General features: G+C 42.4%; 1 protein-coding gene across 2 annotated transcripts in view; it reads left to right on the forward strand.

Moving 5' to 3' along the window:
• ADAMTS20 (ADAM metallopeptidase with thrombospondin type 1 motif 20) overlaps window positions 1-5174 on the forward strand; it is a 119501-nt gene extending 114327 nt beyond the window's left edge. For both annotated transcript variants that reach the window (XM_084749462.1, XM_084749463.1), the window contains 2 exons: window positions 749-853; window positions 3445-5174. In XM_084749462.1, coding sequence (XP_084605588.1) covers window positions 749-853; window positions 3445-3534 — 195 coding nt within the window. In that variant the 3' untranslated portion in view covers window positions 3535-5174. The remainder of the gene's footprint in view (window positions 1-748; window positions 854-3444) is intronic.
• Window positions 5175-27649: the final 22475 nt, after the last annotated feature.

A 27649-nucleotide genomic window follows, 5' to 3' on the forward strand; every position in this document is an offset into this window, starting at 1 on the left:
AGGGACCACAAACATTAAGTGTGTAAGTGGTGTGCCATCACAGTCCACACATCCTTCTGTGGGCCTTAAAACATTGATCTCATTGAGGGACATGCCTCACTCAGCAGCTTTGAGCTGTTAGTAAAGGAGTAATGTTCCTGCTACAGAAGGGAGGAGTCACAACAACAAAGATTCCAGAAAATACATCAAACCAATGTAGTACCACAAAAACTATCATAAATAGTCAATTCAAATCAAAAGAAATGTTGAAGTTGGGCTCATTTTAGTTCCTGAGAATAATCCTCCTCCAAGGACTCACCAACTGTGGCAGGACCTCATTCTTCAGACCTAGCATTGTCACCAGCATCCTCAACAGCATTCTCACTAGCATCCTCACCAGCATCCCAGTGCTCACCCACCTGGCACTGGACTCAAGATCCAGGCTGCTGAGAGACACCTGACACCCACCTTGGCTCTAAGTGTCACGGAGTAAGGCTTGCCAGGCTTGCCTTAGCATTACATGTCATGAGCTCTGATAGCACTTGTTAGTTGAGAAGACGTCTTTGTAGTCAGATTTTAAATTGACTCATTTTCTTTAAGTAAAGTTGGATCAGCTTTCTTCACCTATTTTAAGACCCTTAGAAAATAATTCAAGTATGTTGCCAGGCAAGAACATTCTTAAATAGTTTATGTATTCTTCTCTCTCTCTCTCTCTCTCTCTCTCTCTCTCTCTCTCTCTCTCTCTCTCTCTCTCTCTCTCTCAATGCAGGGGCAGTTTAGCATTAATTTAGCCGGAACTGGGATGAAGATTTCCAACACAGCCAAGTGGCTCGCTCAGGGGAGGTATGCCTCCGCCATCATCCACAGATCTCAGGTAAGTCCCACGGGAGCCAAGAGCCTGGAATCACTTCTGTGCTGTGAGCTAACACTAACCCTCAGATGTAAATAAGAGACCAATGGCTAGAACCTTACAGAGTATCGTGAATATGCCACCTATAATGAGGGGGGCACAAGTCAAGCTTATTGGTGTGCATACACACACACACACACACACACACACATTCAAATAAGGGCTACACACACACACACACACACACACACACACACACACACACACACACACACGTGAATCTCTGATCTGGACCTGACTAAATAGGCATGTATTTTTTTTTTTAAAGGTAGTGATTCAACTGTACTGGGCCTGATAGCATAGACTTAAAAATCCCAGAGACCTAGTAGGGTGAGGCAGAAGACCCTCAAGTTCAAGGCCAGGTTGGGTAATTAAGTGAGACTTTTTCTCAAGTGAAAGGGAAATGAAGGCTGATGCTATACATCAGTGGCAGAGTACCTGTCTGTCGAGGACTGTAGTCCCAAGGTTCAATCCCCAAGCACGGCAAAACGACCAACAAACAAAACTCCAAACGGAGGTTTAGAGTCTAGTATTTCAAAGTAATGGTTCAATTTGGGCTTCATTTAGCTTCTTATTTATCTATCTTTGCCTTAGTGATGCAATTATTGAACTGAATCATTTAACAAATATCCTCAAAGAGCTTTCAAGAATTAGGGATACCACTGCAGTGTTTATATTTTCTTGCTTACTATCTTTATCTAGGAAACACTGCTGTGTTTTATATATATATATGGAAAGGAGAATGGCTCAGTATGTAAAATGCCTTCCAAGCAAGCATGTGGACCTGAGCCTGCATCCCTAACCCTTGTTCTACAGAGGAGGAGTGAAGAAAGGAGCATTCCTGTAATACATTAGCCAGGCCGATGAGCCCCACTTTCAACGAGAGGCCCTGCCTCAATAAATAAAGTTGAGATCTACTGAAGAAGACACCAGATGTTTGCCTCTGGTCTCAACATGTACTCACACACATGAGTGCACAAACCCACATACCCACATGAGCACATAGATATGTCATACACACATGCACAAGAATTATTAATAGTATATGATATGTCTAAAAGATGAAGGGCAAACTTGAAATAGGTGGTAACATATTTTACTCTTCTGTTAAAAATATTGGACCTAAATATCCCAAATAAATATCCAAAAAGAGCCATTCATGTTGAAAACCTACCATTTTACCCATGTCATAGAAATAATAACTATTAAAACTACTTAATTATTAACTCAACCACAATGCACAGATCCTCTATGGGAAGTGAACTTGGGTTGTCACCACTGTCACTTGAAGTCCTCATAAATCAACCCCTCATGGCCTTCACCCTCGCCAGCGTTTTTTAACTTTTCTTTATCTTGGTAAAAAATGACATGTAATAGTCCAATTAAAGCTAATAATTATGCATTGTGTCATGGTGTTAAAACATTTTGTTCCAGAGGAATACAAATTATGTTTAAATTATTATAAATGCAGAGAACTCCATGAACAGACCGGCTTTCATGTATCCAGTTTTTATAACTGCTAAAGTTTAGTAACTTGTTTAATTTGTGGGGAACCTTCTGTGTAAAGTTAAAATGTTCCTGACAACATTGCTTGAGGTCTGATAGCCAGGGTAAAACTGAGGCCTATGAAATACAAGTATAACACAAACATATTCACACTCCACAGAATGCACTGTCATAGCCTAGAAAAAGAGAAAGCCACAAAACCATACCCGGCACCGTTCTCTCTGTTAGCTAGGGTGCTCTGGCGCTTAAGGGCTTCTGATGGCAACACTCTTCTGTCTCACAAAGTCCCAAACACCAAAAAAATTCCTTCTCCACCCTTCCCTTCCTCCGCAGATTAAAGACAACAACTTAAATCTCTCGGGGGGCGGCGGGGGGATGACTAGAGTTGAACGTTTTGGGTCTGTGAAAATGACTTTAGTTTTTCAACATTCGTGTGTAAAACGAAGGCAGTACAGAGTACCTGCCCCTCCCCCACCCCACCCTCCTGCCCTCAGATGATCAGCCGGCGCCTATTTCCTCTTCTGACCATGACTTCTGCCTTCTGCCCGTTTGTTTCTGTTCCCATTACACCGCTTTCAGGCAACAATCCATGCTGTGTTTCAAATGTACTAAGATGACTGAGAACAGGGTAGAAGGTGACTCACATGTCTTCACGGTCAAGTTTGAGTGATATCCTTTTCCGGAGCAGGGGGGAATCTATTATAGAAATTTGGTGTTAATTAGGAGTTTCTAAAAAATAAACCTACCAATACAAATAAATGTTCTGATGAAAAATATGTGTGCTGAGATGAAGTATGTAAATCCTCCGATGGTTTATTTGACATGAGCAACAACTGATATGATGAATCTTAGGGTCCAAATCTCAGGAATCAGAGGGCCCATTCCCTTTGGACCCACACGTGACCTTCTTTAGATAGACATCGGCCCTTACAGGGGTCCGTGGCTAGGACTGCAGTCACATGACTCAAAGCAGGCACTTTGCTTGTGCCGTGCACAGTTACCAGCTTGTATAAAAGTCTCCCGTGTTTTCTACTTCTTTACATTTACAGGATGGAACCAAAGTCTACGGCAGATGCGGAGGGTTCTGTGGGAAATGCATTCCCCACACGGCTCCGTGGCTCCCGGTTCAAGTACTCTGAACATTCAGTCTTGGAAGTACCGATAAAGGGGTGCTCTGTGAAAGCGCAGGGGTCTGGTGCTCCTTGCTCACTCCTGGACCCCCGACACTTCCCATACTCAACCTCCTTTTGTCTAGGTGCTCCTCAGGGTTTCAGACCACTTAATATTTATCGGTTCCCAAGAGGAACTTAACAGACAGATCACGGCGGTCGGGATCATTTTTAAACATCATAATTTATCATAGGGAATACAACCGTGTTTGAATGAATTATACCAAGAAAATGTGGCTGTTGGACTGGACCATGATTATGTTATACTGTTAAACACATATGCAAGTAAGTCTCTGATCAGCTTCAAACAGTGCAATGTTATCGTGATTGTTAAAATGGAGCAAATAGAAATTAAGAGAGTTTGCCCGGGAGGAGAGGAGGGAGGGCCTACGATTGCCATATATAGGGAATTAAAAAAAAAAAAGAATTAGAAGAAAGTTTTTTAAATTATCGCAAGCACTAATAAATCTTTCAGCAAATATCAAATTAATAATTATAACAAATAAGCACATAGACATCATTTTCTCTACTGATATGATTTTGATCCATTGTTTTATTTTTTCTTTAATTTTTGTATGGATTTGGTGCTTCAATAAATGTGGTACTAATATGTAATACCATTTTTTTATTAAGAGCTCCTGTTAAGTATTAAATAGAATTTGTGGCAAAACAGAAAAGCTATTGTATGTTGGGATTTGATTTTTAAGGCCTACCTCTATATGCTTATGAAGAGTATGCTGTTTCTATAATGTTTATGTACCACTTTGCCTTTATAGCTCATATATGTAACTACTCTCAAAAATCAAAAATTTCAAGGATAAATACTTTTTCTGATAATCAAGTATAAAGATTGAGGTTCTTAAAAATCCAATGTTTTGTCTAGACATACAATTCTGATTTCCTGACACCACCCCCACAAAAAAAATAAATAGAGATTATGTGGTCAGGGGTCACTAGAGCATGTCCTCCACCTTTGGGGGATGTCTAATGACCCTTTCACAGGGGTTGCCTAAGATCACCAGAAAACAGATTTTTGCATTATGATTCATAACAGAAGCAAGATTACAGTTATGAATTAGCAATGGCATCGTGTTATGGTTGGGGTCACCACAGCATGAGGAACTATATTAAAGAGTCACAGCATTAGGAAGGCTGAGAACCACTAGTCCAATGGAACAGCATAGATAACGCATTTTAAAGGGGCTTATTGAATTGGTTCACATGCTATGGTCTGCATACTCCCGTAATAATTGTCTTCACACTGGGGAGCTGGATGCCTCAGCTGTCTCAACCTGGTGCTAACAACCTAGACGCTTGCCTGAGCGATGCTGGAGCAGGATGGTGCTGATGCAGGTCTTCATCAGGCCCTGTGAGAAAGCGGAAGGGCTGATGTCAGAGGAAAATGACAGCCCAGTACCAGCAAGTCAGGAAGAGAAGCAGGAAAAAGCAAAAAGCTTTCTCTTCCGGAGTTAGGGTGGATCTTTCCCACAGTAAACCTAATGGGACAGTCCCTCACAGGTATGCTCAGATGGCCTGCCTTATAGGCAGGTTGAGATCCTGTCATCCTGAAGATCAGTAGTATCCCTCACGAGGAAGCTCAATTTTATATATATATATATATATATATATATATATATATATATATATATATATATATATATAAAATCACTATAGACAGATTCTCAGGTATTAAGAGATTGTTTCTCATGTGGATAATTTAATTGTGTGTTATATGATGATAGAATTTTAAAAAGCAAATTAACAAATATTTGCCCATGTCAGCCTACCTTATAAACAAAAACATAGGGTTGACTAACGCATTTTACCAGTAAATATCCGTGTACTAATTTTACCCTCAAGTGTTTTCTCTCCATTTTTTTTTTTTTGACTAGAGATGTATAATGTACCAGAGTCCGTCAGTGCCCATCTGGGCAAACAGTTGCCAAACTCTGAAACAAAAGGCGGGTTCTGCAAGTCAGTCACAGACATTTAGACAACATGCATAATATTTCCCAATGAATGTTTCATTTGTTATTAAAGCCTTGTAATTTATAAACACCTAAATAAAAAAAATACATTTGTGTGGTGCTAATAGCCTTGTTTAGCCTTGTTTTCATGTTCCTCACACATCGAAAAGAACCCGCACTGAAATCTCTTCAGGACTCGGTGACACTGTCCTGCTGACACTCCTGTATAAGCCACATGTGCCTCTCACGACAAAGGCAATGTGGGAAGAAACGCCCCGGCTTGCTGTGCCTCCTCAGGTTGTCCACACAGGATACTGGTGGGACTTGGGCTCAACCGGCCAAGCCAAATCACGTGACAAAGTCCCAGGCTGTGGGCAGGGAACTAAAGAATTCTTTCTTTGGGCAAGAGGCTCACACACAGTGAAGTAGGTGGGGTGTACAATGCTTTCCCAAGGCGGGGAGCAGACACTTAGGATGGAGGCACCCATCCTCAACCTGCCTACAAATTACCAAAGTAGTCTCTGGAGTAGTTAGGTGAATTAGACCTGTCGAGAGCTGGGATGTGGCTCTGTGGGAGATCCCTTTCTTACCATGTGTCGGATCGAGGAAGAAAAACATTACAACTGGCAGGGCATTCAAATGTTACCCTTATCACATGTGCAGTAACGTACAATTTCCCCTCTAAATTCATAGTTATCTCGTTACTAGAGCATATGGGACCTCTTTTGTGTGCCTGTGTGTGTAGATGTTAATATCTCATTTCTTGAATATACATATGTCTGAAGACATGCACATGTGTACATGAGGTTAGCCCATGTGGCGCAGGCTAGCCTGCATGCAATGCATGATTGTTACAACTCTAGTAACATCATCTACTGCAGGTTTTTTGTTTTGTTTTGTTTTGCCTTTTCTCTCTCCCAGTCTCTGACCAAAAAAGGAAAAAAAAAAAAGATTTCTAAATGAAAGTGAACTTCACACCCTCATCCTATTTAATCTTCATAGTGACCTTAAAGGGCATCACCTGCACAGATTAAAAAAAGCTTTTTCCTTTTTATTTATTATTATTATTATTATTATTATTATTATTATTATTATTATTATTATTCATTCTGTTCTACCCATGGCATGAACCTGGTAGAGTGGAGCTAAGAATGAGGAAGACTAAAGTCTCATGCAATAGACAACTTTATTTAGAGCATCAGACAATGTATTATTCAGAATGTTAAGCAAGGTCACGAGAGTTTAGGATGTACACGGTCACAAGGACAGCCCATGCTTGCAAACACCATCTGAGTATTAATGGTAAATGACATGACGAGGAATCATAAGTAAACTCACTCCCATTGACACCTGGGAGGGGCACAGAAGCACATTCTAAGAACGCATGGTTTGGAGGAACAGAGGTCACAAGACTTTTGTTTTGTTTTCTGGTAGTTTTCTCCCAAGCTCTCAGAATTCTCACATGTCTTCCTTCATGGGCTGTGTGTTCTGACAAGGATCATTTTGCCTCAGCTTTGCTAGCGAATGTGTTACTGGCATGTGTCACCACGCCAAGTCTGAAAACACACACATACACACACACACACACACACACACACACACACACACACACATGTATTTTGTTGTGTTTGAAACAGGGTGTACCCTAGGTAGAGCTCACAAACAGCTCCTCTGCATCTCCAGTGCTGCGCTTCCCTGTGTGGATGGAGCATACACTGTGGTTGCATTAGGGGTTTGTAATTAATTAGTTAATTAATTAATTAATTAATTAACATCACATCCCCTTACATCCTGATCGCAGCTTCCTCTCCCTTCTCTCCTCCCGGTTCCTCCCTCTTACCTTGGCTCCCTAAACCACCTTAATTAAAGGGCTGAGTGCCCGATCACAACGAGAAAGGCAAACAGGAGCGAGCAGCTGGAGATGGTCCTGTCAAGTTCCTGGCTGGTTTATTGTTTTGTTTTGGTTTGGTTTTTTTCCCCCTTTCCTGCATATTTCAAAGCATTGCTGCTTTGCCCAAATGTTTTCTTTTCTCTCTGTCCCAGATTCTCAACAGACAGCATTATTTTCTGTTTTACGAAGAAAGACATTTGAAATCAGTCTCTTCAACTTTCTGTGTCTTTCTTCGCCTTTCCTCTCATCCAGTCTCTGACCAAAAAGCAATAAATAAATAAATAAATAAATAAATAAATAAATAAATAATAAAATAAAGGCTTCTAAATGAAAGTGACCTTCACATCCTCAGTCTTATACGGCATCACCTGCCTAGACAAACCGTTTTTTTTTCTTTTCTTTTCTTCCTTCCTTCCTTCCTTCCTTCCTTCCTTCCTTCCTCCCTTTCTTGTCAGTCAACTCTGTACTTGGTTTGAGGACAACTTTATACTCTCCTTTAAGTACCATCAGCGAAGTTACTATTACTATACAATATAGATCCAATTTTCCTTATTTCCCTTATTTCTGTAATAACTTACTTTACTTTCCCTATAGTTTAAATGTGAAAAATACAACTGACAAGAGTGGCATCTGCTGGCCACTCCTGACTGTTCCGCTAGAGGACTTGGCCCGCCGCCAAGCTGACTTCCGCCCTTGCTGGAGAGCTTGCGAAGTTCTTCACACAGAGCTGCTGCTCCACAGAGCTCTGCTTTAGACACCTCTGACCCAGCTTCCAGCCGATCTCTGTGCCCAGACAAAATCCGTATCTACGTCACACATGTGCGTGTGTCTTCTTTTACAGCTTGGATGTGAGAAAGGTCTTTAATAATATCACACATTGCCTGACCGGAAGCAGATAAAGAATATATTTTTGGTGTGATAATTTTTCTGACTCCTTTATTTCGTAAATAAAACCAAATTGGCACATTTTAGAGGCATTGTAGAGCAGAGTGTAATCGTAACGAAGAAGCATACGTTAAACAGCTGACAATGTGGGGTTTTCCTCCACCGTTGAAACGGAGAGTTGAAGTAATAAACTCTAAGGGGCATTTTAGCTGTGATGTGGGTCCTTCCCATCTGGTGTGTGACTTGGCTGACCCGGTAAATGCGGCTAGCGTTATTATGCACGGAGGGGGCAAAGCACTCTGGGAGTGGCACAGCCAATCAGATCACTTCTGTCTGGTTATACGGCGCGGGGGGGGGGGGGCGGGGGGGGGCGGGGAGCTGTTCAATGTACAGATGCTAAAGCAGAAGTGAGCTCCAGTCAGTCTCATACCCACTGTCTCTCAAGCAAGGAAGTCTCATCCTTCATATGGCTTGTCCCCTGTCAGCTGTCTGGTCCCAAGGCAAATATTTTGTCTGAACCTCCATGTTCTGAGCTGCCAAGTGAATAGAAGTAATCCTGCTTGCTATCTTAACATAAAAGGTACAGAATCAAGCGAGCTATGTTTTTGGTTTTTTATAAAATAGAAAACCGTTTGGAAAGCACTTGCATGAGGAGGGCTCCAGGCTCCAGCTCCCTTCCTTCACAGGGGATCTGAGCTTACAGACATCTTGTTGAGATGTTACTAGCACCTATTTCATTTTGTTGCCTGGAACATTAGTATGAAAAATCTCCGTGCTGTGTCAGAACCTAACAAGTTTCCGTAAATATTTCCAACCTATCATCACCATTGACGTCATAAGCCATAGTGCCAAGTAATTTGCTGTGAACTGATCTTAAAGCTTCCAATCACTCAATGTGTGAGGCAGATGGAACTCAGGCCCCGGCGATAGTGAGGGGCTTCCTGCTTGGCTGAACATGAGAGGTCACCTTGAGCTGTCCGGTGCTGTCCTCTCTGCTCCTGCCCTGTTCTGAATTAGGGATCGCCCTCACATTAGGAAGTATCGGTATTAGTCTTATTTGGCGCATGCTATTCCTGCCTCTTCTGGCTTTGTCTTCTAGTTTTCCTTTGTGGCTCAGTTTTTCCTCATTTTCGTAGGTCACACAATAAGTGTCATAGGAGGATCTGTCATGGCCACGTTGGACAGTGTTTTGAGCACTAAGAAGCTTCATCAAATGTACAACCCAGATGGTGGAAAAGATGGTCTCAGTGTGATGTGCCAATTAGGGTGCCAGCCAAACCAGAACGCAGCAGCCAGCTTCCAAAGTTCCAGCAGCACGAAGCCAGCCTCGAAAGCAGCCATTTTTTCTATTTCATATTTAGTGTTACTTCTTAATTCCTTCCATCATTTCATAAAATGGGACCTTTACAGAAACCCCCTATTTTGCTTTAACCAAATCAAATTAACATAACTCTTTTTTCCATACCTATGCCAAAGATAGCAGATAGGAGAGGTGACAAAATGTTTCTACTTGACAGCAAGAGTGGGCACCAATCACCCTAGATATTCCCTATTTATCTGCAGGCATGCTTCCTCAGAACTCTTAATAAGGGTCCCCTGATAATCACTTCTAATCTGTCAACTTGGGCAGACGGCACAACATTTGCACACTTCCTCCAAACAAATTCTAGATAGCCAGAGAGAATTAAACTTCTAGGTACCTAGACGTGTAGCCTAACTGGATATAAAAGAGGAATTCCCAATTACTTAGCCTCTAGTTATTTAAAACCAACTGTAGCCTAAGAACGATGGAATAAATTGACATTATTCTGCCGTACAGACTATACTGCTCACTGTGTAAATTTTCAAAACCGTCTGCACAGTAGGATTTTAAGGAGAAACATAACAAAAAGTTGCAGCAGAAAGAGATTTGTGTGAAAGCTACAGCAAGGCCAGTTTAATGCCTTGAGGGAGACATTTCTGAAGGGATGTCTCGTTCATCTAGGCGCTCAACTCAGGACTCTGGTTGTGTTTCCCCAAACTCCTCATCCTATCTGATGAACCATGTTTCCCAGAGAGAGGCTGGAGCTATCTGGTTCTTTCTGTGTGTCCCTTGTACGTGGACATGGGCAATCACCTCAGCTTCATCAGGTGGAAGCTGTGTCCTGATTGTAGTCAGAAGTTAGCAGGTGACTACACTGAGGCGGTGTGGTCCACAGCAGCGACAGATGGTGTAGAGGTGAGGGCTCCATCCTGGGCCCTGAGGAAGCAGCCTGAGCTTTAGTGACAGCAGAACACATCCGTTGAGCAAGCGAGATTCAGAACCACTGCTGACGCGCAGCAAATCCACTGTATCACGTATTAGCGTGACTGGAGTCCCTCTTCCTTGATTCTGACCAGGTCAGCTTGCTTTTTTTTTTTTCTTTCTATTTTGGAAGAACATTGCAAATGTATTTAATTTCACGTTTTAAGTAAGTAAATTTAGGGTTATACACCTGATGGGTGGCATCAGATATACCAAATGACACTTTTTATATTTTTTGAGCACTTCATACAAGCAGATAATACTTTCTGGCGTAAATCACCATATTTGCTTTCCTTCCAGTTTGTCTTCCATCACCACTATTTCCCTCCCAGCCTCATGTACTCTCTCTTAAAACGAAAAACAAAACAAACAACAAACCATAGACTCTGCTCTGTGATGACTGGGTGTGCATGGGTGTAGGACCAGCTACTGGACCCTGGCTAGTGTTTCAGGGACATTCCTCCTCCGGTAGCCGCCAGCTGCTTCTCAGAACTGGGACTTCATGAACCTCTCCATCCCCTCCCCTCACCCCCTGCCCTCTTCTGCCCATGGCCTGATTTTGGCTGCCTTGAATTTATGCAGGTCTTGTGCATGTAGTCACAGCCACTGGGTTCATGTGTGTTCAACGACCCTGTGGTGTTCAGGAAACTACGTTTCAGAGCACACATTCATTACTCCTGGCTTTCACAAATTTTCTGCCCTGTCTTCCAAGATGACCCCCTGAGCCTTGGGTGTGGGGTGTGATATAGACCTCCATTTCCACTCCATAGTCTTCTAGCTCCTCTGTATTTCACCTGAATGCTGCTATCTGTATTAATCAATATCTACTGCTTAAAAAAAAAGCTTCTATGATGAGGGATATGAAACGTACCAATCTTTGGATACAAGGATAATGATTTAGGGGGCAGCATAGTGGTAGGTGAGGCAATTAATCAGAATAACAGCAGTAAGTCCCCCCTTGGGTCTGTGACCTAGCCATCCATGGGTTGTTGGTGCATTTAACAGTGCCCAGTAGGAGTTCCATCTTATAAGTTGGCTTTAAGTCCAACCAGATAGTGATTGGCGGCTTCCATATCATTTGTGCCACCATTTTCAGCCCAGCTGTAATTGTAGCAGTCCAGGGCTATGCGAGATTGTTGAATACTTTCCCTCCCCTAGTAGTATGAATAGAATCTTCCGGCACTTTGAAAGCTTCCAGGTCAGTTACCAGCTTGCTTTTGTTTCCAGGTACTGTGACTCAATTATGTGTTGTCTTCGGCAACACAGTCTTGTCGTTAGGTTCTGACGGTACCCAAGACCGAAAGTGGAGGCCATATTTGACTCAACTGAGGCCCGCAAGCACATAGGAAGTGCTACATCTCATGGCTTTGCTGGATATAATAATATGTGTTGGAAGTCTTTATCTTTTAGAGAAATACCTTGACTCATGCCCTGGATTTTAGTATTCTTTTTATTGAGAGATTTGCTGTTATTCTAAGAGTTGTTTTTCCATATCTAACTTGGTATGTCTCTCTTACATCCTTCAATATCCTGTACTTATTCTGCATCTTTCATGCTTTAACTATGGTAGAGGTTGTTTTCTAGGCTGTATGTGGCGTGTTCTAATACATCCCATACCTGGATGGCCATCTACGTCCTCTGATTTGGGAAATCTTTTTATATAGATTTATTGAATATGTTCTCTAGGCTTTCGGTTTATAGCTTTTCTTACTATTCCCATGATTTATTTTCTTCTAATGTTGTCCAAGAGACCTCATGTTCTATGCTTTCATTTTATTATATGTTTATTTTTTTCTTCAAAGTTGTGGCTCAATTACTTTGTCTTGATCCATTCTACTGGTAAGGCCTTCCACCGATTATTTTTAAACTTGATTTAATGAGATTTCATTCCCAAAATTTCTCTTTTACTTATATTTCTGTATCTTTATGGATATAATCTTTTATATCCTATACTTTCTTACTTATTTTATTCAGCCATTAAGTTGTTACTTTCTTTGAATTAATTTGGGAGTTTATTAGTGCCTTCTTAGATTCTATTATAGTTATTATTTTAAATTATTTATCTGTTATTCCACATTCTTTACCTTCACTGGAATCCATTACTGTGTAACCATCAATGTAACAGCATCATGTTGCCTTGATTTTCTTTATTTTTCTTGTGTTTCTCCATTAAGAGCTGTATGTTGGGACTGGGATTTTGATTGGATTTTAATCCTTTATCTTGTTTCACTTGAAGTATTTGTAAAGCTCAGTAGCACTAGGTTATAGTAGGGTTAGGATGTAGTTTTTCTCACTGGACTATGGTTGCATCTCAAGTAATAAATATTTAACCCATATGCTCAGGGCACTGGATATAACTCCCTGCAATATGCTGAATGTCCAATACTAAGTACAGATACAACCACAATGAATGGATAAGCCTTCCATGAAAATACAGCAATAACCAATTTAAATCTATTGCCCCTTCAACTTCAATGAGTTTGAAGGAATAAATAAACATTGATTATACAGCATATGCTAATAAATTAGTTGCTGAGAGTAGGAATAGAAAGGAAATAGCCTTAACCACCAATTAGTTTTAGAGCAATAGAGAAAAAACAGTAAAAGGAAATTTAAGCAGAAATGTGAAACAGTAATGTAGGAAGGAGATGAGGCAGCCTCAGATAAAGGTGTAGTAGAAAGAAAATTACAAGAAGAATGAAACCAGACAACTGAAAACAATCTCAGAACTCAGGAGGCTGAGAAATCCCCAACTATAGGAGCTCAAGAAGAAGAAGAAGAAGAAGAAGAAGAAGAAGAAGAAGAAGAAGAAGAAGAAGAAGAAGAAGAAGAAGAAGAAGAAGAAGAGAGAGAGAGAGAGAGAGAGAGAGATGACAGATGTATAGATGATAGGTAGGTAGACAGGACTAAACTAATTCACAAAATCAGGTATTGTCACTGTTGTTTTTCCTGTTGCTGTGATAAAACTCTGACATAAATGAGTTAAGGGTTTCTCTGAGTCTATAGTATGAGTGCATTGTTTATGATGCTGAGTAAGTCATACCAACAGGAGCTTACTGTCGGCGCCGCACCGTCCAGCGGAAATAAGACACCAACAACCAGACTTCTTCTCGAGATCTTTACTCAGGATTAAGCTCAGTGGGAATGGCCCCGAAGAAGGGAAGGGCCAAGCTTAAGTACATCAGCTCATGCCAGGCGCCACCTCCTCATAAGTCCGCGTCAGAGCAGAACTGCGCGTCATCAGATCACCAGTTACCCTTGCACAGCCTTTTGCCATACAAGGACTTGTTTATCTTAGAGAGCACTCTCCGTTGGGATGGCGGAAGGCAGAAGCCTACGCCATATTAAGGCGCGGCACCTCGCAGCTCTCCACAGCTTACAGTGGTTGGTCAAGTTCCATCCACACCAAGGAGGCAGAGAGTGAGGAATGCTCAGCTTAGCTTGCTTCCTCCATTCTGCACAGGCTAGGACACAAGCCCAGGAAACAGAGCTGCTCACTTTAGGATCAGTCTTCCGTATTCTAGTAACTGCATCAGGCAATCACTCACAGAGTTTTGTCACCTGGTTGATTCCAGATCTTGTTAACTTGATGGTCAACAGTAACCATCACAGACATTAACTATGAGAAATATAAAAAGGGGAAAATAACACAAATTTATATGTAAGTATTTCAACTTCCCAGTTTAATTTATCAACTTGATGTATTTATTTTATAATACATCTGTAACTTTAGAAAAGAGAAAACAAGATGGAAGAAAATTAGGGGAAATGAAATATCTATTAAAGTATGAAATACATGCCACGAGTGGTGGCACATGCCTTTAATCCCAGCACTGGGGAGGCAGAGGCAAGTGGATCTCTGTGAGTTCAAGGCCAACCTGGTCTCCAAAGTGATTCCAGGACAGCCAAGGCTACACAGAGAAACCCTGTCTTGAGAAACAAAAAACAAACAAAAAATGAAATACAAATGAATGAGAACCATTATAAATCTTCAACATCCTCAGCCACCAGGAAAATGCAAATTAAAGTTACTTTATGAGTTCATTTTAACCTAGTACGAATGTCTAAGATAAAAAAAAAGTGATAACAAATGCTAATGTGGATGAGGGAAAGGTGACCACTTGTTCACTGGTGGTGGGGCACACTGGTCCAGCCACTGTGGATGTGGCGGTTCCTCAAAAGCTAGAAATAGAGCTACCACATGATCCAGGCAAACCACTCTTGGACTCCACGTACTACAATAGAGATATCTACTGATCATGACACATATGTTTCATTTGGAATACCCATAGACGGCAAGTAATTAATAAAGGGTTGTGAGAGCAAAGCTGTCAGAGAATGGGAGGTAGAATAGAGTAACATAAAGGACCAAAGAGCAATAACGGAACAGGAAAGGTTAAACTGAGATGGGTGATGGGAAAACACAGTGAAGGAGGAAATATAGAGAGTGTTAACTAGCAATAAAGACCTTTCAAAGCAGTTATATAGCTTCCTAAAACATATGCATAGACACATATATAGAAAGGGTTTGAATGTAGTTAGTTCAGTCTTAGTCACCGTTCCACCATTGTGAAAAGACACCAAGGCAACCCTTACAAAAGAAAGCATTTGACAGCAGTTTGGAAAGGGTAGTCCATATTACCATGGCAGTGAACATGGTCGCAAGCATATTACTGGGGCAATAGTTGAGCTACAGGTAGCAGGTAGACTTTTGAAGCATCAAAGCCTACTCCCAAGTGACACACAAGGCCACATCCACTCCAACAAGGCCACGTCTCCTAACCTTTTTCAACAGTTCACCAACTGGGAACCAAGCATGCAAATATATGAGCCTATGGGGGCCAATCTCTTTCAAAGCCCCACATGTGCTATAACAAGGTCACAGTGATCCTATTGGACATCACAGGCTTTCAAATGAAAAGCCCAGTGAAGGAGAGATAAGCCTGTTTTCACGATCCCAAGTGTGGGATCGGAACAGTTTTGTGAGAGAACAGGTGAGGTTAATCCACTAAAAGACCAACCACCTCATGCGGGAGCTTGATTGTTGCCAGCTGAAAAGATCCCGTGAACAGACTCTGGGAGGAGATACATAAATGAGCCCAGAACTGGAGCCGGGGCCTTTTGGAGACTTGGGATAGTTTTGGCTGTTCATCGCTGCACTTCAAGACGCTCTCGAGGGAAGGCTTTGGGGCTCCGGCTCCTGCTGAGGGGTCCAGGTTCTGGTTACTCCAGATTCCAGCTGAAGAAATCCTACTGATTACACCAGGAGAATTGCTCCTCAGAACTGATATCCTTATGGTTTTGCTATTGTGTTCCTTAATCCTCATTTCCTATTGTTTTGATTAATTGGATTATAAGTGATGTATGCTTGGTTAATAAGTTGTATTAAACTATACTAGTTAAGAAAATTGAGCCTACAGCCCAGAGTCATGACCTCTTTTGGAGTTGGAGTTTTTGGCCACTGAAATCCCATGAACCCCGTATCCCAAACTGGGCAGCAGTCGCACGTGCCTTTAATCCCAGCACCTGGAAGGCAGAGGCAGGCAGATCTCTGAGTTCAAGGCCAGCCTGGTCTACAGAATAAGTTTCAGAACAGCCATAGTTAACCAGAGAAACCCTGTCTTGGGAAAGCAAAACAAAACAAACAAACCCCCAAACACTATAGGCTATCTGCTAATGCTCTTGGTTACTCTACAGAACTTGACATGGCCATTTTGGGCCTACTGTAGATTGTTGAATCGCCCAGTTTCAAAGACCTAGCAACTACTGGGGGTTACTATTGTTGTTATGATTAGGTTCCAAGAAAATTCTTTTCCCAAAATCTGGCATTTAGACAAAAGCCAGCATTCCCTTGGGGACTTAAGACAGTTCCTACTTGCTGAAAGGAGTTACTCTTCTCTTCTCTGGCTTGTAGCATATCAACATCCATGCTAACCTTGAGGCTCCCTCAGTTCCTTCTCACAAGTATGAGTTACAGGAGTCAGTCATCTTGGCGGGCATACCTCTCCCCTCCCCCAGCCCTCTCCAGCCCCTGACCTTCCCTCCTCTTCCCTCAGTGTCTCTGATTCCTCTGTGGCTCAGCCATTTGGCTCTGCCCTCTCTTGGTTCTCTTGCTTCTGCTTTTGGCTCAGTTCCTGGATCTCTCTTTCTGGATCTCTCTCTCCTCTGCTCTCTCTCTTCTCTTCCCCTCTTACTTTCTCTCTCTCTCTCTCCTCTCATAGCCTGGTCTGTTCTGCTGGTCATGTCTAGTTTAGCCTCTTCCAGATGCCTCTGACTAGATCCTTTCCCAAGTCTACAATAAAAACCTTCTCCTCAACCATGCATAGGAGTGACTATGTTTTCATTTTCATTTAGGTTCTGCTTCAATAAAAGCCAGTTTAGTATTAATATGTATATTCCTTCTGTTCCAATAGAATAGAAAGAAGAGAAGAGAAGGGAACAGAATAGAAGAATAGAACACAATGCCTAATACATGAGGTCAAGCAGTTAGAGCTTATCAAGGTTGTGGACTTGAGCCTGTTTTTAAACCCAGGGTCCCTTGAGGGAGTGGCAGCATCCGGCCTTGGTGAATTTAGAAGGTAAGGACTCCTCAGTCCTACCCTTATCAACCTACAGCCCATTTATTTAATGTACACTGGGGCTGGAAAGATGGCTTTATGGTTCAGAGTCTTTGACAATCTCCCAGAGGATTGTTGTTAGCCCTAGTGCTCATGTTGGGCAGTTCACAATTGCCTGTAACCCCAGCTCCAGGGGATCATATGCTTTCCCCTGGTCTCCTTGAGGCATGCACATATAGGTGACCATTCTCTCTCTCTCTCTCTCTCTCTCTCTCTCTCTCTCTCTCTCTCTCTCTCTCACACACACACACACACACACAATGAAAATAAAATAAGCCTTAAAATAAAAAAAGAAGTCCCTAAATAATGCAATGACTGATAGACACAGAATCCAGCCAATCATAATGTCCAGACCCTTGACCTGTTACCATTGCTGTCAGGGTGAGACAGAGATAATAAATGAAGTTTAGCTATGCTCTGACTTACACTGGATCTGCTATGTCCATAGATTCCACAGGTCCACTTGGAGATGCTTCCTCGAGTCTGCAATGAGGTTGACGTACTCACCAGCTGGTATAACCGGGCAATAACTATCACTGTAGGAAAGGTGGTAACTTTCTACACCTCTACCTTTCTCGGATATGTCATCACCTTAAGGTGATCATGTTGTCCAAAGGCAGCAATGAGTGTTACCTCGAAGCTCTCATCGACCCAGGGTGGTCCCTGTCATATTATCTCTACTTAGTTTACTAAAGTGTCCCCTGAAGAAGCCGGATGGGCATTAGCAGATAACCGAAGACTGTCAAACAGCTCCCAACATAGCACTGTGTCCGAGGTACTGTCTTTGCAGGAGCTGATTACTATGGCCTCAGCCACATGGTCGCCAACCACTAATTTGTCACATTTGTTCCTTTTAAAATCACAACAAGGAAGAAAAAGATTATAAGAAGTTCACAATCACAATGTGGATTGCACAAAAAATATATATATCCTTGTAGTTTTGGCCAGGCGTTGTGTTTAGTTTCTAACCTTCTGTGATGTAATCTGAAGAAACACTGTAACATAGTCATCACCTCACACAGCACAGCAATCTACAGAGATGTAAATGATGGATGTAGAGAGAGGCAGATGAGCAGGAAGCAGCTTGGGGAGTCTTGTTAAGCTGAACCACTCAACTGAGGTTCTGCTGTAAACCCTGTGCAGTTCCAGGAGGATTGCTTAAATACGTGCATGAATGACACATCCTGATAAAAGTCAGACTACTAGCTCTTCTGCTTCCTAGCTGGCTGCCTTCTGGTTGCAACACATCCCACAACTCAGCAACATTCTGCCATTATGTGAGGGCAGGGGACAGTCTGAGGGCTCTGTGCCCTTAGGTCATGAGCAAGGGGTTCTAGCAGCCCCTGTACTTGGACCATGAGCTCTGACAACAGACCCAGTGGTTTTGGGGATACCAGTGTTGAGAAAATGTGTGACATGAAATAGAGTTTTGAAATAAATATTAAGCTGAAAACCAATTTTTTTCTGTCCTATTTAAAATTACTTTTAAACTGCAACATTTCATCTGAATACCAAGAGCAGGACAAAATAGATAGGGAAATAAACTGAAGATGTGCTCTTGAGCTGGACGGACCCACATAGAAGTGAGTTGGGGGCTCCTTGGCATTATCAGTAATGGTCAGTAGAGGATGCTGTTGCATCTTGTATCCTGTTCTTCCTCTGAAAGCTTGCCAGGGCTGTGACCTCCACCAAGGGCAAGAAAGGAAAGTGAAAGTGAGCAGCAAGGGAGTGGACTTCCTGCTGAGCAAGCCCAGAATTGGGAGGGAAAAAAAAAACCTCAAGAAAACAGATGGGATTACAAACAGATGCAAGCTTTGCTGCCAAGCTGTCCTCAGAACAAAGGTGGTGTGAAAGGACAGGAAACTCATACACACAGTTATGTCCTCTAGAATCCACCATAGCTGGGTTTCTGGAAGATTGTCATTATCATTAAGCAGAAATGCTTTAAAACAGGGTGTGAGTTAGGAAAGCTTTGCTTTCTGATGTGCTAGCAAGATCAAGCCTATGTGGAAAGGTCTGTGGTATAAGTCACAGATTTCTTCCATTTGCACGGAGTTGATTTTGTTCAAAAAGAAAGAAAAAAAATCACCAAAAACAAAGCAGAGATCATCAACACAGACATTCAAATAAGCCTGGAGGGCACTTAGGAGCGTGCTGCGCTATGGTCATAGTAAGAGCTGGCAATGGTAGCTGTGGCTAATGACCAGCCCTATCCTCCAGTTAGCTGAGAGAAGCCAAACAGATGTCAACATGTGGACCCCAGTCCCTTTTTAAACCAGCAGGGGGAGGACCCACAGATGGCAGGACTCAACTCATGTTGGCTAGTACTCGCAAACCATTCCCGTTGTCTCATTTAATTTCCGCAGCGACATTATGATGTGGATGGGACAGTATCTTTGTCCCCTCTTTAGAGCTAAAGAAGATGTAGAGAGTTTAATTACATCCGCATTTTAAAGCCTGACTCATAAACAACACCAGGATTCTTCCAGCTTTGCCTGAACTCAACAGCTGTGAGCCTCCGCAGTCTGCACTGGACTTCTAGAAGATTCTCTATGGGCATGGAAACTGTTGCACATTCTGGTGATGCACAGCTGCCAAATTGGCGAACTGCCTGGGGCCAGGGGGTTGCCTTTCAGACCTGTGTGCAGGTGGCTCTCTGGCCAGCACTGTCTCCTGAGAGCTAATTAGAAATAAGCCCCACGATGGATCTACCAAAGCAGAATTTACATGTAAACAGGACCCCTGGAGGTCTGATCTGTTTGTTACAGCTCAGAGTGCTTGCAGAATATAAGGGCTGCAACAATTCCCTGTAAGTGGCTGGACAGCAAATACTTCAGGCCGTGAGCTGCGCAGTGATTCCTATGTCCTCTCCCACCTTAGAAGAACAGCTTTCACCTGTGTTTTGTCTTTCGCTGTGGAGAAGCAGTATCTGTGACAAGCTAAAGTCTCACTCGAGGTTTGTCTTTTCCTCAGACAAACTCCTCCGTACACTTCAAGGTTTCAAGGTTCTCAATTTCTGCTTAACGCTAAAACACTTCTGTAGAATGGCCCTGTGGGGGCTGAAATTGACCCAAATTAGGAAACAAAAATCACTATTTTTTTTAAGGACTGTAAGTCCTGAAGAGTACCACAAATACCTCCCCACAGCTGTCTTACTTTGAGTATTCATAAGAACAGTGTGGGTCTCCAGAGAGAGTAGCCGGTTCCCCCCTCCCAAGAGGCTCCCAGCAGATTTTCCAGCCTGTCTTGAAAAGAGCACTTTGTTTTGGTTTTGTTTTCTTTTTCTAACCAGTGCAAGAGAAAACAAACTTCGCATTGGGGTAGACAATAAAAGAGGCGGAAAGAAGTCTCAAGAAGAGCTTTCAAAAGGTGCTTTTTAAAAGAAATTGCAACCAAATCAGTTCCCTCAGTGCGCAAACTGGCTGGACCTCTCCACTAGAGGTCATGGTTGACCTTGTATCAGTACCAAACTGCCATCAGTGGGCTAGTTCTGACACACTGGGTCTCAAGACCTCTTTAAATTCTTAAAAATTTGTAAAGACTAAGTAGGGCTTTCGTTTAACAGAATTATATCTATTGATATATAGCTATTAGAAATGAAACCCAAGCGCTTCAAACGATGTTTGTCAGTTTTAATAAACCATTATGAGGGATTATAAATATTTATTATGAAACAATAAGTGTTTCCCATAACAAAGGCATCGATACAGAAATGGATGACAAATGTTTATTTCTTTACTAATCTTTTTAACATCTGGCTTAGGACAAGACACTTGGAGCCTCACATCTGCTCTGCGTTCACTTGGTCAGGATGAAGCATATCAGAAAGACCCATGTGCAAAGTCTCGAGATGATCAATACGCAGCTGCTTTGGCCTTCGTGTCATTGTGAGAAGACTGGAGCTTCATGGGCCCCTTGAAGGATTGCAGGGTGGCTCACGGTGCTCCTGGGGCCGTACCTTGGAATTCACCACTTAAGGTAAAGATAAAGCTAGATTTCATAGTTTGGAGACTACAATTCAGAACTCGGACTTTCATACTCTTGTTTCCAGCCACCTTTTCTGACATTTCACTGCCCGTTTCTCTACAATCTGAGGTGTGTGAGGATGTCAGCTCTCTGCTGTGCCTCACCTCAACACCAGGATATGGAAATGAAGGAAGGGAAGAGGGAAAGAGAGAGAGAGAGAGAGAGAGAGAGAGAGAGAGAGAGAGAGAGAGAGAGAGAGAGAGAGAAGGGACTGTGAGGAGTAGGGAAGGCAGGTTAGGGGAGACCAAAGCTCCAGAGTACTTTGGAAGTGCACCTTCAATTGCTCAAGTTTCTCAGCTGGCCAGGCCCCTGCCTCTTGTTTCCCACCTCTCAGTAGCACCAAGCTGGGATGGACACTTTGGAGAGTTTTGACTATGCGGACTACAGCAACAGCTTTGTCACTTATTTCTGATCTGCCTGTTTCCCTGTTCTTGGGTCTCTGCATTTTTGGTCTTTTTAAATTCTAGGTCTTCTTACCAGATTACCATCTGTCAAATGTTCTATATCCATACTGAATCAAATATAAGATTTTTAATTAGAAACCTTCAAATTTGAACATTCTGCTACCAGAGTATGCCATCTTCCCAGAAATCTGTTTCATACTTTGGTCCAGTTTCTCTTGTATAGTGACGTCTACAAACACTGATATCTATGGTGTCATTTCTCTTTTCTAAGTAGAAACCTGTACCTCAATCTCACTACACGCAGATTTGTTCCTTTCCGAATGCAACCACTAGTACTACTTTAATAAAGGAATAAAGGAGATGTATTGATTTTTAATTCTGATGCTGTTTTCATCTTATCTATTTATTTATTGGCTTTGAGGCAGGGCTGGGCTGGCCTCAACCTCACTGCATAGGGGACTGCCTTGAGCTCCTGTTCTTCTCCTTACAGGGATTATTAGGTCTGAGCTGCCTCTCCTACTTACAAAACATATTGTAAAGAGGGCTTCCAAGATGATAGTAATTTCTTGTAGCGTCAGAATTTCATAAAACCAAAGAGCACAATATTTCATGTACATAAGCTCACAGTGCTGGTGTGAGATCAAAGGTGATGGAATTGTAAGTGTTTCTTAATTCTCAAGGCCCTCATTCAGATTCGTGAGGTTCAAAATGGACACTATCTCACCACGGAGTTGCACTTGATTTAGATCCTGGTCTGTCGAACACCAAGGATTTCTATACTTTAATAGGAAGTTGGTGTGGTGTCTTTACAAGGCTTGGCTGAGCTGAATGAACTCTTTGACACAGACCCCTGTGGTTAGCATGGGAACAGCTGCAATGCTTCAAATGTTCTCAGTAAATACACTGCGAACATAGAAAGCTTGCAATCGAGAATTTCATGCTTAGAGTCAGTTCATTATGGAAGATGAGAGGTTCCTTTCTCTCAGCCTTTGGTGAGTTGCTATCTACTTTCACACATGTGATACTTACCTCCTGGATTATTTTATTTAATCCATACAATATGCACATGTGATATGTATGAGGACTTTTCCCTTTAGAAGAGAATGCTGATTTTGAAGAAGTTTTGTTGTTATTGACATATTTATATAACGTAGAATGCATAGTTAAGTGTCCCCCCATTAGAGGGGTATGGAAAATGAGTACACTTAGGTACCCATAGCCCAAAGTGAAGATTTTAATTACAGGTGGCATCACACTGACAATTATTCATCTTAATACTGGTGAAAGTCACGTGCATCCAGAGGAAAACCCTCCTTTTGAACTTAGGATTTTGATCCTTTCCCATGTTTGAGGTACCAGTGTGATACCCTAGACTGCATACCAAGCTACAGCTCCCAGGCGCCCCTTGACATAATCATAGGTATAACAATAGGGCTTTGTTTGAGATAATTTTGCACAACTCTAGGCTAGAGCTATTCTCTGTACGTGTCTGAGGTGGACTAGGCTAAAGCTATGATGTGTGGCAGGCTGGCGTGTTAAGTGAGTTTTTTGCTTTCTCTGTCCTTGGCTTCTGATGGGACGCCACCTTGACCTTGTAAGTTAAAAAAGCATCTCTTACTAGGTCAAGGGGCAACTGGGTCATCTGGTCTCAAGGTCAACATCCTTGGCCTTGATCTTCTGTAGCTTCCTAACCTCCTGCCATTTAGAGAGAGGGAATTCTTGCCTTAAGATTCTGCAAGTCTCTCTGTGTACCTTGTCTCTTTTGCATGATTTCCCTTTAGGAGCTTGGTGGCACTGAAACCATGCAAGTGACTGGGTTAAAGTTTTAGTTTCTTAAGTGGTTACAGCAAACCGTTTAGATTAGATTATCTATGGAGAGCCAGGAGTCCTCCATTAAAGTCTCCCTTAGTGGGAATGGAGAGATGGCTCTGTAGTTGGGAGCATTGGCTGCCCTTCCAGAAGGCTTGGGTTCAAGTTCCTAGCAGCCACATAGTGGCTCACAAACATCTGTAACTCCAGTTCCAGAGTGTGGCGCCTGTGCCACCGCGGTACTGAGTTGAGGGCAAGGGACTGCGGATTTAACTCACGCACGTGTATACACACACACACACACACACACACACACACACACACACACACACACAACCGGTCCTTCATGCTAAGAGACCAGCAGCCGCAGCAGCTGCCACAGCAGCGGTTTATTATTCTCCTCCTCTCAGAGTTCCAAAGAGCCTTCTTATAGGCAGCAAAACAGGAATCCTCCTCCCAGGTGAAATCCCTCAAGAGGTGATTGCACACAGGAGGAAAAGCCTCGAGGAAGGGAGGGGCGCATTCTCAGAGCAGTAAACACGACTAGCTAACCAAGATAAACACAGACATGGAAGCTGCTAGAAACAGGACATGAAACAGCAAGACAGGCAGGCAGCCCAGTCGGGCCTAGTTCCTACACCAGAAGATCTGATACCTCTTCTGGCCTCTGCACATGTTCTGCACCCGGATGCATAGACAGACAACACAGACAGAACACCTTACACATAAAAATGATAATGATGATGATGATGATACAATTTTAAAAGTATTTTCCAAATATGTATTCATTTCAAGCTTGAGTCGTTGGGCTTGTTTTCACCACCTTGTATGTTTATATAGGCTGATGCCAGGAGCACCCATGAAGTCACATGACTCGGAGTGTCCTGGGACATGATGGTTAACAGTTTGCAGGCAAGACAGAAAGGAATTTAGCTGATATAAATAAGATGTTTTTAGGTTACTCTTATAAAGCTTTTCATTGATGGTATTTTGTATCAAATGCAGTTTAGCAGAGCATTTTATCCAGCCTTGCCATTTACTTACTTTGACTTGAACGTGGAGGCTCTTCACTTTGAACCATTTCATTTGGCATGGGACTCTTTTTGGGAAAAGCTTGTAGAAATGCAAAGTACCCAACTGCACAAGAGAGAAGCTGAAGAGAACAGCATGGCGCCTCTGTCTGTTTTCGGTATGCTACGTATGCCTCCTAGGTGCTAAAAAGCACTTTGTGGACACAGCACCGACCAATCTTACATTAATAAATTAAGATAAATATGTTATGTTGCACTTCTCCCAACTCATGTCTCTTAACAAAACGGCTTGAAAGGAGATAAAGCGCAAAGGCAGAGCCATTAGGGGTTTTGCTTTCATCTGAACATTCATTAGCGGGCCTATGAGTGCCTCCTGGGCATGCGTAGTACTGACTTCCGGATTCGTATCGCACTGAGAAAGTGGGAAGGAGAATGAGGTAACGGAATCTCTCATAGCAGCTAGATGTGTGCTTATTGTCCAATCAGTTACGCTCTTCATTCCTTTGCCCACCTCCAAACGCTCATTGCTATTTGCAAAAAGCTTAATTAATGAGTTTAGTCTTATTTTTGTTATTTTCTACTTCTGTATCACTTTTCCTCCTCTTTTCTCTCTCTACCCCTCCACCCTTCTTTCTTAAAGGTTATAATGTAGCCCGCTTTATATTTTCATAAATTCATTATATCCCCCAGGCTTGCTCTGAATTAGTTATTCCCTGCATCTGGCTCCCTGGTGCTGCTATGACGAGGATGTTCCACAGTACCCAGATATAAATGTGTGTTTCCTTTAATACAAATAGATTCCTGACTTCATAGTCTTACATTTTAGAAGTTAGGGTATACAAATTCATACAAAGTAGGAAAGAACTTATTAAGTGCCACATGATAAATAAAAATTGTATGCTAGATAAGTAAATTTTTAAAATTGTATACTAGGAAGACATAGAAATTAGGCAAAGCCCTGAGGCCCCTGAGAGAGTATAATCAAGGCTTTAATAGAAAAGGCAGCATGAGACAGTGATGTAAGTTACAAGGAGGATTTGTGTAAGCAGACACATAGAGGGGGGACAAAAAATAAGATTGTGCCAATGCAGGGCCGATAGGCTCACTGTGGGTTGTGCCAAGGCAATACAAAGTCATGTGGCCTGGAAAGTATCAGCAACACAAATCCTAAACCAGGTGCTAACTCAAGCAAATATTTGGACCTTAAACTGGTCTGTAAAGTCACGGCCATAGTTTAGGTAAAGACACCATCTTTAGAGCCATGTGCAAAGTAAGCACAAATCTAGCTTTCAAGATTTCAACTTCAATTCTCTTTCAGGCAACCACTTTTTTTTTGAGAGTGTTAAATTCACCATTAACTTCTTCTCAAGGGGTCTCTGCTGTGTAGTCTTCTGCTCTGGAAAAAAAATTGGCAGTAGTAGATGTAATTGTTTAACAACGCTGTTTTGAAAGAATGTGTCAGTCTAGTCTAAGGAAAAGGGGACACCAAGAAATGCCAGCCATGTTTACAACTTTCCCCGAAGAGTTCAAAGCAGGGCGGCCGTTTCAGGTCAGGGGGGTTCTGCCTTGTGGCGTTCCACCAGAGGCAGCTCATAAAGGACACCAGCGGGTTCCGATTCTGTACAGCTGTGGAGAATCCCACCCACAGAGAGGCTCTGAGCCTGTGACCAGGTGGGGGAAATTCCTCCAGTCCCAAGGGCTTTACACACCCTACTTGCTTACCACCCTTCCTGGCCTCTCTATCCTGCAGATTTTGGCCATTTGCCTGCCAGGAAGGTCAGTTTCCCACAATACCCCTCTTTCTCCTGATGCTTGTAATCAAACACGTGTTTCTCCACAGTTCTACAAAAACAAGACACTGACCGATTGCTCCGCACACTGGACCGCTTGGCTTCCAGCTGTGTCTCTCCTCTTTTAGATAAGCCCTCCAAAAGATTTTTTAGTCTGTGCTCTCTTGTTGGCAAAGAGGAGAGCTTTAGGAATATTTTGCTCTCATAATCTTACCCAACCTCATAAATGACTAAGCTTTGATAAACCAGCTAATGTCTCCGTTTCCAGCCTATTGATTCGGTTTTCTCTTAGAGAATCATTTCAAGGATCTGGACTTAACAGTATATTCAACCTAACGTGTGGTTTGGTCCCTCTTACCCCTTTACCATTTTATTTAACTTTGTAGACTGGGGATTTTTTTTTTGACAGTTAAACTTTTTCAGTATCTCTATTCTACATCACTTATTGCTGAATTTGAGCTGTGTCTTCTTTGAGTGCTTGCCTTTGTTAGGGCGTGAATAATTTATTGTAAAGGCAAAGGGGTTGTGTGGTGGCTCAAAGAACCGTCACTAGAATGAAATCCCAGGCTTTAAGACCTCGCTAAACTAAAATCTGTGTGTTTGTCACTTTACACAAATTTCCTACCCTTACAAGAATAGGGAGACTAACAGAACATAGTTGGGCCAATATTCTTCAATGGTCCCTGAAACAGAGTCAGTGAATAGAACTATTTTAGAACCAGTTAGATGAACAAATTATCTTTCTTTCAACTTATGTACATAAAACACATGAAAACACCCTTACTCGGCTGAAGGAATGACTCGGTGGGCAAAGCTCTTGCCACTCAAATGCCAGGACCTAAATTCACATCCCTAGAACCCGTGGGAAGCTGGGCGTAGGAGCTGTGGTTAGCTGCAATCCCACTGCTCTGATGGATTGATGGAAGGCCTAAACAGAGGAGTCTCAGGAAGTGTGTGAACCAGCCAGCTTGCTATATGGGATAACTGACAAAGAGACCTATCTCTGAGGACAAACAGCCAAAGATGTCCTCTGATCTCCAAATGTACAGCGCCACTCACACACATGAACACAGCACACATGTGTACATGTGCACGTATTGTACACATATGACCATTCTCTCTCTCTCTCTCTCTCTCTCTCTCTCTCTCTCTCTCTCTCTCTCTCTCTCTCACACACACACACACACACACACACACACACACTGATAAAAGCAACCAACACTTGACAGTTTGCTTTCCTCTTGTCTGAAGCCCATGTTTAGGGGTCTAGACATTGTAAGGATTTAGAGGCTGTTTTATGGTGGCATGTTGATTCCCCCTTGAAGTTGTAGAAGATCTCAAGCATGCTTAAGAAGTAAATTCCACTTGTGACTAGTACTCA

Source organism: Acomys minous (genome assembly GCF_964271855.1).
Source record: "Acomys minous genome assembly, chromosome: 12".
NCBI lineage: Eukaryota > Metazoa > Chordata > Mammalia > Rodentia > Muridae > Acomys > Acomys minous.